The sequence below is a fragment of the Cyprinus carpio genome, chromosome B5, assembly GCF_018340385.1.
Source record: "Cyprinus carpio isolate SPL01 chromosome B5, ASM1834038v1, whole genome shotgun sequence".
Taxonomy (NCBI): Eukaryota; Metazoa; Chordata; class Actinopteri; order Cypriniformes; family Cyprinidae; genus Cyprinus; species Cyprinus carpio.
In genome coordinates this window covers 24,060,439-24,073,586 of record NC_056601.1, presented here as the reverse complement: position 1 = coordinate 24,073,586, position 13,148 = coordinate 24,060,439, and the positions used below count along the sequence as shown (strand labels likewise).

General features: G+C 36.7%; 1 protein-coding gene across 1 annotated transcript in view; it reads right to left on the bottom strand.

Moving 5' to 3' along the window:
* The window catches only part of camk4 (calcium/calmodulin-dependent protein kinase IV), a 32,528-nt gene that overhangs the window by 4,946 nt on the left and 14,434 nt on the right, over window positions 1–13,148 (bottom strand). The window contains exons 4-8 of the mRNA XM_042724996.1: window positions 12,460–12,522; window positions 12,133–12,215; window positions 10,506–10,578; window positions 546–636; window positions 49–123 (exon numbers count right to left, since the gene is read on the bottom strand). Of these exons, the coding sequence (XP_042580930.1) occupies window positions 49–123; window positions 546–636; window positions 10,506–10,578; window positions 12,133–12,215; window positions 12,460–12,522 (385 nt within the window). The remainder of the gene's footprint in view (window positions 1–48; window positions 124–545; window positions 637–10,505; window positions 10,579–12,132; window positions 12,216–12,459; window positions 12,523–13,148) is intronic.

Sequence of the window (13,148 nt, the reverse complement as noted above, 5' to 3'; positions counted from 1 at the left end):
TGTGATGTTACTAAATATTTTATGTAATATTCTTTTTGATGATGTCACCACAATAGCCTGGAGTCCCACACACAGTCTTCATTGTTACCTGATCGTCTACAATTTTTGACAGACCAAAATCTGCTGTAAAGATAAATCACACCAAAGAAAATCAGTATAACATTTTCTGAAATGGCTCTTGCAAAAGCAAACCTTGCTAACACATAGTAGAGCATCGCTAAGCAGCCGATGGGGTGTTCTGGGTGGTTGCCAGGGGTTTGCTCAAGTCTCTATGATATACTGGTCCCCAGATATGGCTATGAGGTCTATGAGGTGAATCTCATGATGTGTGGAGAGCAGTTCATATTTCATAGTTCATATACAAATAAATGATAAATAAAAAACTCTATGAACAAGCACCAATAATCCTTCCTTTAAAGTTGAAAGTGAATGATCATCTATATCTACAACAGGATCATGTTGCTTGTTTGGAGATTAATTTGCAAACAAGAGAAGTTTAGCTATACTGCTGTTCCCCTATCAGGCGAATGAAAAGCCAGCCTTACCTATTTTGAGCGGAGCATCTGGCGCTGAGGTGGCGTACAGCAGGTTCTCAGGTTTCAGGTCTCTGTGCACTATACCATTCTCATGCAGGTACTGCAAACAGACATGTAGACACAGGGGGTTGCCTTTTATTAATCTGAGGTGTACAGAGACACGTGTGACTGTACAATATAGCGACACTAATTAACGTGTTGCTTTCACCTTCATGTGTGTAATAATATTTATAAGGCTGGAAATAATATTAAGGCTGGTATCCCAAGACCCATGTGTAGCTCAAGTAGCTCTGACCCTTAAAACTGGAAGTGCGGTACAACAGGCTAAGTCATCTCTGAGGCATCGAGACATCATTGGTCATGGACAACAAGGGAGAGGAGGTTTTGGACTTGGAGAGAGTAGACCATTCTGGCACAATGCAACCCCATTTCAGTGTCGAAAATTGGTGGTTGAAGAGGTGCGCCGGTAGGAGCAAGCAATGAGATGTGAAAGCAATCTCACAGGTAAAGCAAGGGCAGTGAATGAGATGGGAAGGAGTGGAGAGGCGTAAACTCTCTAGGAAGGAGCTGTGGGGCATGGAAGCATTCCAAATCAGCTTCCTTTTACAAGCAACTTATGACGTCTTGCCTTCACCAGTGAACCTCTCTGTCGACTTAAATCAAAGGCTCTGCTTCCCGGCTGAAATTTAAGTTACCTACCTTAGACCAGACCTTGTGTTGTGGTCCTCTTAATTACATACTGTGTACATCACAGAACTCACTGTGCCTTGGGAGGATACGATGGAGGAGGCCTATGAATGCAAGAGCCTTAAGTATTCTGAGCTGGCAGTTGATGCAAAGCAACATGGCTGGAAAACAAAAGTTTGTCCAGTTGAAGTTGGCTGCAGGGGCTTCGTGGGGAGATCTGTCATTAAACTGCTAAAAGAACTAGGAATCTGAGGCCAATTCCAACGGCAAGCTGTCAAAGCCCTTTCTAGTGCTGCTGAACAAGCGAGTCGATGGCTCTGGATTAGGAGGAAGGAATCCATCTGGCCCCATAACACCAGAGGTGAAAGCAGAGAGGGGCACAACTGGGACGCCAAGTGGTGCAGATGAGCCCTCTGGATGTGTAGTGGGCTGATATCATCTAGACACCAAAGAAAGGCGGGTGCCCACCTGATGACCCCAATAAAGATGAGACCTCTTTCCCTCTATACCCTCTCCCCTCTACTCCTGGTGCTACCACTCAAGATGCACTACTTTTTTTCCCACTTATCTCAGGCTGGTGTAATTGTAATATGGGATAGTACCATCTAGTCCTAAAATGTAACTAAATAGTTTTCAAATTCATATGGGAATCTCCTCTATGGTTGGTAAACAGATTAATCTTGGCCTGATAATGAGCAAAATTAAAGTAATGACCAAGCTGCACTGAATATATTTCATAGACTAATTTCGTTTTACAATGCTTACAAGGCAGCACTGTTTTGATATTCCTCAAACAATATTATTATATCTTTGATGTGTTTATTGTATTGTTGACTTTCTGGGTTGTTGTTATGTGTGAGAAGTCATTTCATATACATAAAACAAATGTACCAGTTACACTAAAGTGTTAGGACTTTGTTCAGATCGCTATTCCTCAGTATGAACAATGCTAAAAGTGACGCTTGCCTTAGCAAACACCACTAATTAGACCAACGTCCACCGTTCACAACAGATCTGTGTTTATAATCAGCCCCATGCACTTGCCAGTGCCTTGGTGAGTGTTACCACGGAAACTCATTAAACAAAGTAGCACGGGCCATAAGTCTGCCTGGTTACAGAGAAACAGCATGTGGTCACCATCTAACGTGTGCTAGTACAGAGGGAACTGATGAACGTGATGGAACCAACATGAGGAAGATGTGAGGAAGGTTTTAATACATATATTAGCCAGTTCTGTTTGCTAAAGAAAGTATAACCATTACTATTGGACATACTTAATTGTTAAAGCAATTTTGACTTGGCCAGTAAGCGAACTCATTGCAACTATGCAGAACAAGCAAGCAACTGTATAGCTATATATGCTATAGAGTACAACAGTCTGATTACAGAAGAAAAATTCCCATTCATTTTTCTCATAGTGAAATATAATCCACTGAAACACAACTACTGTAAGCTATAAGGTTGTAAATATACACTATATGCTTTTGTGTATGTAGCCATCAGCCAACAATATTTCAACTTAGTTTGCTGTTTAACAGCTGAACAGCTGAAAGACTACATTACCCATGATTCTGCAGCGATTCTCCACCAATCAGAGGTCAGAAACAAACAAATCACCCCTTCAGCTTCTACCCACTCTCCTGAAGCAGTGCAAATGACATGATAATTTGAAACTTTCAGTTTTATATATTGTTACTTTCTATAAGAAACAAATTATGCCACTTTTTTCAGGAAATTCACACTATAAATGCCTTTTTGGTGCACATTGATATGGTGTGACAGATTGCTGTAGGTGCCTCAGTTCAAACGGCAGCACAGAACGTGAGTGAACGCGATCATCCCTTCCTCTTTACTACTAGTTATAACATGAAATAAATATGAATGATCATCTCATGTCTCATGTAATCACTCAATCAGTGTTTCAAGGTATAAATTTACCTTAGTCAAGTCATTATTTGTGTCCACAGCCTGTAAGTCTAGAGAAGAGCATTTCGCTAAATATTAGTTTATATATTTGTTATATTTTACTTAAAGTATTAGTGGTGTCTAAATTGTTTTAATGTATGTTTAAAGTCATGACAGCCATTGTGTAAATTATTATATTTCAACAACGAATAGAAATTTTATAGCCTAAATAGATTTAGTTAATGCAAAAACTGCCTTATTTGCATATATTTGAGTTATATATTTTTTTTATTTGAGTGTTATTATTCTGCTTCCCTTCATTAAAGTTAAGTTCAAAGTTTTAAAACTTTGGCTTCTTATGCATTCTTGCTTCTTGTTTCTTTCCATAAAAAGTAACTAAGTAATGCAAATTAGTTACTTTTCTTATGGAGTAGTTACTTGGCGTAATGCAATATTGTGATGCATTACTTTTAAAAGTAACTTTAACTAACACTGCCAGAACATTCTAGCAACTACACAGCAACACCTTGCCACTTTTTTTGCAACAATGTTGAAAATTCTTTCTTTTTTTTTGGTTTGAAAATCTTTATTTGGAATATTTACTTTGGTTTGCAATTAAGCATGCTTAGCTAAAGCTTTCAAAAGGCCTATTATAGTCTCAGAACACATCTGTCATCTCTAAATATGGATTGTCAGGTTCAAATGTTCTCCCATATATCATTCACATGGGAAAAATTAAACTTTATAGTGACAAGTACTTCTCTTAACTGTCAAACTATTATGCATGACTGCCCATATGAAGGCAGAGTCACCACAGTCCCCAGTTTAAAAGCATTCCAACTGGTTTGTTTGCAATAGAGCCGCAGAATGATTCCTCAGAGGAGGAGCAGTACAGTGTGCCAGCTTCCCAACACCAATTATTACGGTGACATGAAGGAGTGTTATCTTTTACTGGGGTCTGGAGGGAATACTTCCATCCTGTTCAAAACTCAGTGGAGCTGACACACATAAAGTACATAATCTCTCTCCTTCTCTTCCTCCTCTCATCTGACAAGAGCAGGAGGTCTGTAGCTCGCTACTGCTGCCATCTGTGTCCCCACGCCATGAAGATTATTTTAGCAACTAGCCTCGTTATGTAGGTCCACACAGTTAAAGGTGAAGCGTATCATTTCTGTGCCACTAGTGGCTCCAAATGGAATTGCAAAATTAATGATTTTCAAAGTTTATGCTTCTGGTTGTGTAAAGCCTATTTCACATTGCACCGACAGACGCCGACCAGTGGCTACAGAAAAGTTTGTGGTTTTTTTCGGACCAATGTGTTACCCCTGTTGGCGCCTGTTAGTGTTAGTCGTCGCTTGTTTTCGCAGACTGAACAATTGGAGTTTGTTGGGTCATGGAATGTGTTAGTGTTGTGTTAGTGTAGTGTTATTGTTGTTGGTTGTTTTTTGGTTTTGTTTTTGATGTGTTGATTAGCTTTAACTTATTTCAAATAACAGTTTTGCCCAAGATGATTGTCTTATTTCAGCGTGAATCTCATAAGAGTTTTGTGTAGGATGGTTGCTTTCTAGACACAATGGCTGGTTGGGATGCATAAAAACTACTGTAATGTTTTGATAGCACCACAGTGTTTGCTCTTTTCAGGAGAACCTAAAATGGCTTACTTATAGTTAAATCTTAATGGTTTGAAAAAATGACAATCACCATCAAGTGGTTCAAAGCTCATGTTACTATGTTTCATTCACAGAACACAAAAAGAGATATCTAGAAGAATCTTTACCAAATAATGCAAATGATGTGGACCCACCACATTGTACTAGATTACTTTTTTTGTGTAATGCAAAAAAAGTAAAATATTATGGACATCGTTGAGAGTGACATGAGATTGAGTAAATAATACTTCCATTTTATGGTGGATTATTCCTTTAAGACAGAGGTATTCTGAGAAAAAAAAAAAGACCAGTCAAAAGTAAACTCAGATTTGTGAGTAAAAATTTTGAGATAAACATTTTTATTTTTTTAATATGTGGCAGAAACAGGCTTCTATATTCAGTTACTTACAAATTGTCCATTACTAATCCCAAATTAAATGGCAAAAATTGTAGTTAGTAATGTAATCCATTACATTACACATTTTAAGTAATATAATCAGACTATTTTTTTATTACTTTTAGATTACTTTAAACTAACTCGTGTATCACATTGATTTAATAAGATAATCTTCTACCATATTGATAAAAAACACAAAGAGTAAGAAAATATATTCCATTTGTCGTTATTAACAACATGAAGTGCATTGAACATTAACGTCAAGGTTTCCCAAACTGGGAAAGAACTGCAGGGGGTTCGTGCATTTAATGAAAAGCTAATAATTAATTAAATCATAAAAATGTAAAACAAAAATAAATAAATTAATTAATTAATTAAATAATTTTAAAAAATGTAAAAAATCTTCTTTTTTTTTAAATAACAAATTTCTATTTGTTTACCTGCACGTCATGTGAAAATTAACCCAGGGGTACTTCAAGTTAATGAATGACTGCATTAAAAATCTGATGAAGGAGGACCATTCAGAAGTTGTTGTATGTTCAATGACACATATTCAATTTTTTTGTAAACAACATTTTACTTAGTCTTTGAAAGTGAAAGTGACGTGACATACAGCCAAGTATGGTGACCCATACTCGGAATTCGTGCTCTGCTTTTAACCCATCCAAAGTGCACAGACACAGCAGTGAACACACACACACTGTAGACTATTTTAGAAAGGAACATTTAAAAGATAAAAAAGAGGAATTAGGGGGAATCAATCAATTATGAACAATTTATTGCTATTGTGTGAATAATATGTAATCATAAAAGTAACTGTAGTCTGATTACAAGTATTTTAAAATGTAATTGAATCTAATTACAAGTACATTTTTGGAATCTGATTACATAATCCAGATTACATGTAATCAGTTACTACCCAGCTCTGTCTATAATATAAAGCGTGTGCTGTCTACAGTGATTTTAATTAGTAGGTGAAAAATTGTGCAATATTCCACAACAACCATTAGAAACAGTATTACTGTATGTTACATGCTGGCTCTTGACAAGGTAGTATCAATTTAGTGGCATCAACTAGTTTCAAACCTCAGCAGCAAAGATTCTCAATTCCAGCAATAAAAAATGCATCACCTTTGAGAGCTCCAGACTTCAAAAGGAAAACTGCAAAGATATTGCAAAGTCCCAAGCCATTGAAGACGTCCCAGTCGATCAGACTGGCAGAAATCTACAAAACACAGATCCAGAGGGATGCCCCACAGCCAGCCGGCTTTGATGTGGCAGACACACAGAATCTGCTCTTGTGAGGGAAACTATGAAACTCTTGACACAATAACACGGTAAAAAACGCTCCCTGAAAAGGTGGGCCACTTCAAAAGGGACTCACAGCATTCACGTTTCCGTTCCTCTGCTCTGTTTTATGCCCCGGTGGGAGCTGGAGAGTTGGCGTTCCCTTATTGCAGCCCACCAACTGAATCCAGCCCTTGAGAAATTTGCACACTTTCTTACTATCTCCTTGGCAACCGCCATCTTTGATGAAGTGAGAGCCAGTGTGGTGGAGAACACACTTTAAACGAATATGCTTTTCAAATACATTCACAAAGATGAAGAACAGGCCTACTTTCTAATTCAGGCAGCTATATCACTAAAGCACACTGGATACATAATGGATATAAACAGAAACTGCATGCACAAGATGTGGTAAAGTAATACTTTTTATTTATGGAATATTTATAAATAAAGCAAGGAATGGAGGGAGGGAGAGAGGGAGAGCAGGAGAGAAAGGGATATAGTAGAACGGCTTGTCCATTCCAGCAGGGAAAAAACCAATAAATGGTCTCCTGTGGTCTTCATATGCAAGTTAGATCCACTTATGATGACTTCATACTGGAAACAGGACTCTCTTAATGGTTTGATAATAATAATGCTTTCACTGATAATGGTTTCACTGATGATTTAATATATGCATATAAGGTCGATGGACACAAATATTAAATACTAAAATGGTTGCTAGGGTTTTCAGAGTAGTTGCTAAGGGCAATTTCAAAAGTCTGATAATGCATCGGTATCTTAAGATCTGCTCACACTTGAAATAGTTAATCCATGGTTTTTCTAAATTAAATCCTAGCTTATCTCGCTTCACGGTTCACACTGCTCATAAATCAAATTAACAAAAAATGTCGGGTATTCATTAACTGACATTTCACACTGTACGCTGTTCCGAAACACTGGGTTAACATTCTTATTTGCATATTTGCAGAGTGTCAGTGTCATTGATTGGATGAATGCAACGTGATTTGCTTACATTGCGTACCCTCGTATTATATATTCCAGACAGTAAAGTTTTCTCTACGTGGACTATAAAGGTAATAATAAAACAGTCTCTTCTTCACTCTAATTCATTTCATATTTTCCCTCTCAAACACTGAAACAGCTGTTTATACAACACGCAGTGTTTCCGTAACTGTCCAAAACATGTGAATATGAGGACTATATGAGGAGAATATGAGGACCCTGGTGAATAAACCAGAGCAGGGTTTCAAAACCTCTGGAGCCCCTTTCACACTGCACGTCGGACCCGGCAAATTGCCGGAACATTGCCGGGTCGACTTCTGTGTGAAAGCAAACACGTCCCGGGATTGATTCTGGGATTGAACCCGGGTCGGGGACCTAGTAACATTGCCGGGTTCAGTCCCGGAACGAGCGCTGTGTGAACAAAAGCCAGAACTAATGCCGTGTCGTAGTGATGACGCGCGTTATTGCGCGACTCTTTTAGCGTGTTTTGAAGGCAGATCAACGTTCGCGACGAAACAAACATGTGCAAACTGTAACGAAGCAGAGATCAGTTAGTTCCTTACTTTCCGCGCTGAAGCGGAGATCGTTCGCCAGCTTAAGTGAAAGTTAACCTGAAGTTAACGTGCCTAGTGTTTTCGACTCGTACATTACACGTCACACTCTGATATCACGTGTCTTCACGAGACCTTCACGGGTTGTGTGTGAACGCACGCACATATTCCGGGTAATCACTGGCTGTGTGAAAGTGCAAAATCTAGCGACCCGGGTACAAATGCCGGGACACATTACCCGTGTATTTGCCGGAATCGCAGTGTGAAAGGGGCTTGGGTAAAAAGTGGTGCTAACACCGCTTCTAAATTACAAGTGTGAAATGTATCTTTACCTTGGGTTTAAAGCAGGGTTTAGAACAACAATAACCCAGGGTTAAGTGCGATGTGAAAAGCCTGTATTATGATCAGCCAAAATAAATTTTATGTTTAATTATCTATGGATAAATTTGTGGTTATGCTTAACTAACATTTATGTGTGGTTATGTGTTACCAAATTTAGTTATTGGAGGTATTTTAGCGATATTTTGAATGAGCTATTATGTTTTTAAATTTCAATTTAAGGTCACACTTTATTTTAAGGTCCAATTCTCACTATTAACAACCCATTAACTATAGCCCCTTTCACACTGCGATTCCGGCAAATACACGGGTAATGTGTCCCGGCATTTGTACCCGGGTCACTAGATTTTGCACTTTCACACTGCCAGTGATTACCCGGAATATGTGCGCGCGTTCACACAAACCCGTAAAGGTCCCGTAAAGATACGTGATATCAGGGTGTGACGTGTAATGTACGAGTCAAAAAAGGTAGGCACGTTAACTTTCACTGAAGCTGGTGAACAATCTCAGTGTCAGCGCGGAAAGTAAGGAACTAACTGATCTCTGCTTCGTTACAGTTTGCACATGTTTGTTTCGTTGCGAACGTTGATCTGCCTTCAAAACACGCTAAAAGAGTCGCGCAATAACGCGCGTCATCACTACGACACGGCATTAGTTCTGGCTTTTGTTCACACAGCGCTCGTTCCGGGACTGAACCCGGCAATGTAACTAGGTCCCCGACCCAGGTTCAATCCCGGAATCAATCCCGGAACGTGTTTGCTTTCACACAGAAGTCGACCCGGCAATGTTCCGGCAATTTGGCGGGTCCGACGTGCAGCGTGAAAGGGGCTTAGGACTTCTGCCTTGATAAACTCCTTATTTGCTGTTTATTAATAGTTAGTAAGGTAGCTGTTGAGTTTAAGTATTTGGTTGGATTAAGGATTTAGAATATAGTCATGCAGAATATGTGCTTTGTAAGCACTAATAAACAGCCAATATGTTAATAATAGGCATGCTAATAAGCAACTAGTTAATAGAGAATTAGTCCCAATATTATAGTGTTACCCAATTTTAGTAATTTTCTTGTTACTTTTGCTTATCAATCTTTTCATAAAATGTAAAATTATAAAAATATATATATATATTTTAATGTTCAAGTTTTAACTTATTTCCAGTTAGTAATTCAGTTAGTTGCCAAGACAACATTTCTAAATTTAATTTAGCTTATTTTTTTCACCTAATATTTTACTTTATTTCAGCTTATTTTAATCAGCAAAAATATTTTAATCATTTTCATTTTAGTTCACAATAATAATCTTGGTTACCTGTGGGTGGAGTCCGGTCAATGTAAACAGTATTTAGTGGCTAGTTATGATGGTTATTCATGGCTCTTTTTGTTTAAAAACATTTGCCATATTTTTTGTTGGTGAGGTCGAATGTAGTGCATCCAATCAAACCCTACAGTATCCTACAGTGTCATCTGTCACTTGGCACAAGCTAGCCAAATTATCCAGGCGCCAACATGGACAGGTTGCATGGCATGCTCTGATCTCAAAAACCTTAAAAACTGCACAAAAGAAAATACGAAAAATTGTAATAATAATAAACAAAGTTTGAAATAAACACAATACTGAAATCCTCTTGATATGTCTATGCAGTTATTGGTAGTGCATTTCTCATGTTCAGAAGAATATAATACAACATTTTACCCAGTGTTTGTTTCATGTGTTAAGCTGGTAAATAACACCTCTGCTGTTGTTTATGCATCTACAAAACAGTCAGTTTCCTTATTTAGCTACGTCTTTTACTAATTTTACATTTATGCATTTAGCAGATGCTTTTATCCAAAGCAACGTACAGTGCATTCAGGATATACATTTTTTTTTTTTTTTTACCAGTATGTGTATTCCCTGGGAATTGAACCCACAACCTTTTGCACTGCTACTGCAATGCTCTACCACTGAGCCACAGGAAACATTTTACACACAATATAGTTCAGGGCAATATTATTGACAAAAAATTCGGAACTTTGTTGGGTTGCCACTCAACATACAATGTAAAATCTGCGCCCTGAAGCAAAGGGAGTTAAGAACCACTAGTGTATCACATTCACAAAGCTACTAGTTCAGGAAAAGCAACCGATTTCAGACATGAAGTGTGAGACACTCACCGCCACTGCCTCCAGCACTTGCTTAACTGCATCAGCGGCGTCTCGTTCGCTGTAGTAGCCCTTCTCCACCACCCTGAAAAAAACGGAAGGCACCATTTGGTCTCCAGTGTAACTCCATTTTGAGTGTACAAACACTGGCTAACTCTTTTTCCAATTTTCACTTCACTATTTTCCAGCCTTAGTGTGAGTCGACCACACCTCAGCACACAGGATGAATGGAGATGTTTCTATCGATTGTTCTTAAGAAGAGGCTTTTCTTTTAAATGACTCATGTTGACACAACTGTATGAAAATGGGAAATAAGATAACCCTGAATGAGGATCAAATGGAGCGAATAACAGTAAAATCAGTGGGTTTCACAATAATAAGTGTTCCTCTATTAAAGTGTTGTTTTTCTATGTGATTAGTTCATGGTTACAGACAAGCACATTTTATTCTGTAACAAATGATGAAAGTAATTCTTGTCTCATGACAAACTAGACTGAAACATTTCCAGAAGAACAACTGATTGCCAGGTCATTACTTTGTGGTTGCATGTAAAAATCTGCGGTTGTTATCTTTAAAAGCTATTTCTGCTGGATATAACCACCAACAAAAATTTATTTTGTTGTTATAAAATAATTTAGGTTGATTAAGTAATAATAAATACTATTTTGACTTGAATAAAACCCATTAATTGAGATTTCAGGTTACCACTTTTTCAGTTTTAGTGCTTTTTAGCATGCCATTTTAGCAGGTTCAAATAGGGTTGCTGGCACAACTTTAATTATATTTTACGCAATCAATCAATCAATCAATCAATCAATCAATCAATCAATCAAAATATTAATAATAAAAGCTATTTTAGGACCATATTATTTTGTTTGCATTTCAACATTATTTTTATGAAACCTCAGCACTCCCTTTCCCTTTTAGTATAATTCAGCTAAATATAAAATAAATAAATAAAATTTGCAATCTGATAGTCTTTCCATTTTAAATGTTCTAGTGTAAAAAAAAAAAAAAAAATATATATATATATATATATATACATTTTTTTACACACTAGTGAACATTTATTTATTTTATTATTAGCTATATATATATATATATACATATATACATACATATATATATATATATATATATATATATATATATATATATATATATATATATATATATATATAAAATTGAAAAGTATTTTTAAGTATTAAAATTATTTAAATTAAAATATACATCCCAGCTGACAATGCAAAAAATCTTTAAAGGAATGTTAATGGTCCTAAAAACAGGCTTAACAAAGGAAAATCATCAAATTAATTCAGTGCCATGAAAATGTTAATATCATTATATACTTTAATTCTGAGTGGCATGAAAATGATTTCATGAGATTCTCCATCACCCATTTTATCATCCATTAAAAGTCTGCTTGCTTTCCTCATCATGGTACCATTTCTGTAGCTCAAACAAGTCAGTGCTAATGAAAAAGCGCTAACTCTAAGTATGAGCAATAGAAATAGTGATTGTTGCCTTAGCAGACACCCTTAATTACAGTTCTAGAGGAAAGTGTCAATGCACAGCATGGAGCTTACAACTTAATCAGCCATTATTTGCATGTAGCACTTTACCCCCATGGTGGACTGACCTGTCAAATAATTCTCCGCCGGTAACAAGTTCTAACACGAGACTAATCTCCGCAGGGGTCTCAAAGATTTCCTTCAGTTTGATCTGACAGAAAACGGCATGAAAAAAAGAGAGAGCATTTCACTGGAGGACTTCAAAAACAATACATGATTAATTATTGATGTAGACTATGGTAGCTATAATGTCTGACTAACATTTGCATAACTAGAGCTTACTAAATCAAACACAGACAGTACTGCAGAGACAGGATGAACATCTAAGCGAGTGTTCTTGTAGATTTATGCATATTTTAGGCTGTGAAACACTGTAACTGCCCCTTTAGACTTACTATATTTGGATGAGAGAGGCGCAGTAATACACCTATCTCCGTTCGTACAATCTTCTTGTCAACCTGAAACAACAACCAAGTCATTGTCTGAGTAGTGAACAAGGTGCACAATTATAAAGCCATTATGATCAGCTAAAGTGCAATAGCAACATCAACTCAGTACAGAGGGAAAAACAAAGTAAACCAAGCACTTTCCACATTTAGAGGAAATATTCTGTACCAAACTTGTATGATTTTCTTTTATGGAACACACAAAGTGGATGTTCTTTGTCACTCCTGGAGCTCAAGAACATTGTATGGAAAAACACCAGAACATTCTGCAAAACAACTTTCATGGGGTTTGAACAATACGAGGGTGAGGAAATTAAAGTTAAATAAAAGTTTTGTGTAAAACATAATGTTAATTATAATTATTATTTTATATTTATTCTTAAATACTGTTTTTGTATATTACAGTGAAATAGTGTTATTACAATAGTAATATTTCTTATTTTGTTAAATTTTTTATAGTAATAATAAGAAGAATCATACTTTTATATAATATATAAAAACAAAATCTTTGTCCAAATTGTGCAGCCCTACAAACAAGCACAGCAAACCTGGTATTCTTTATAATTTTTGGCCTTTATATATATATATAGATTTAAAACCATTTTTTATTGGTGAAAATACTGCTGGCCTAAGACTTT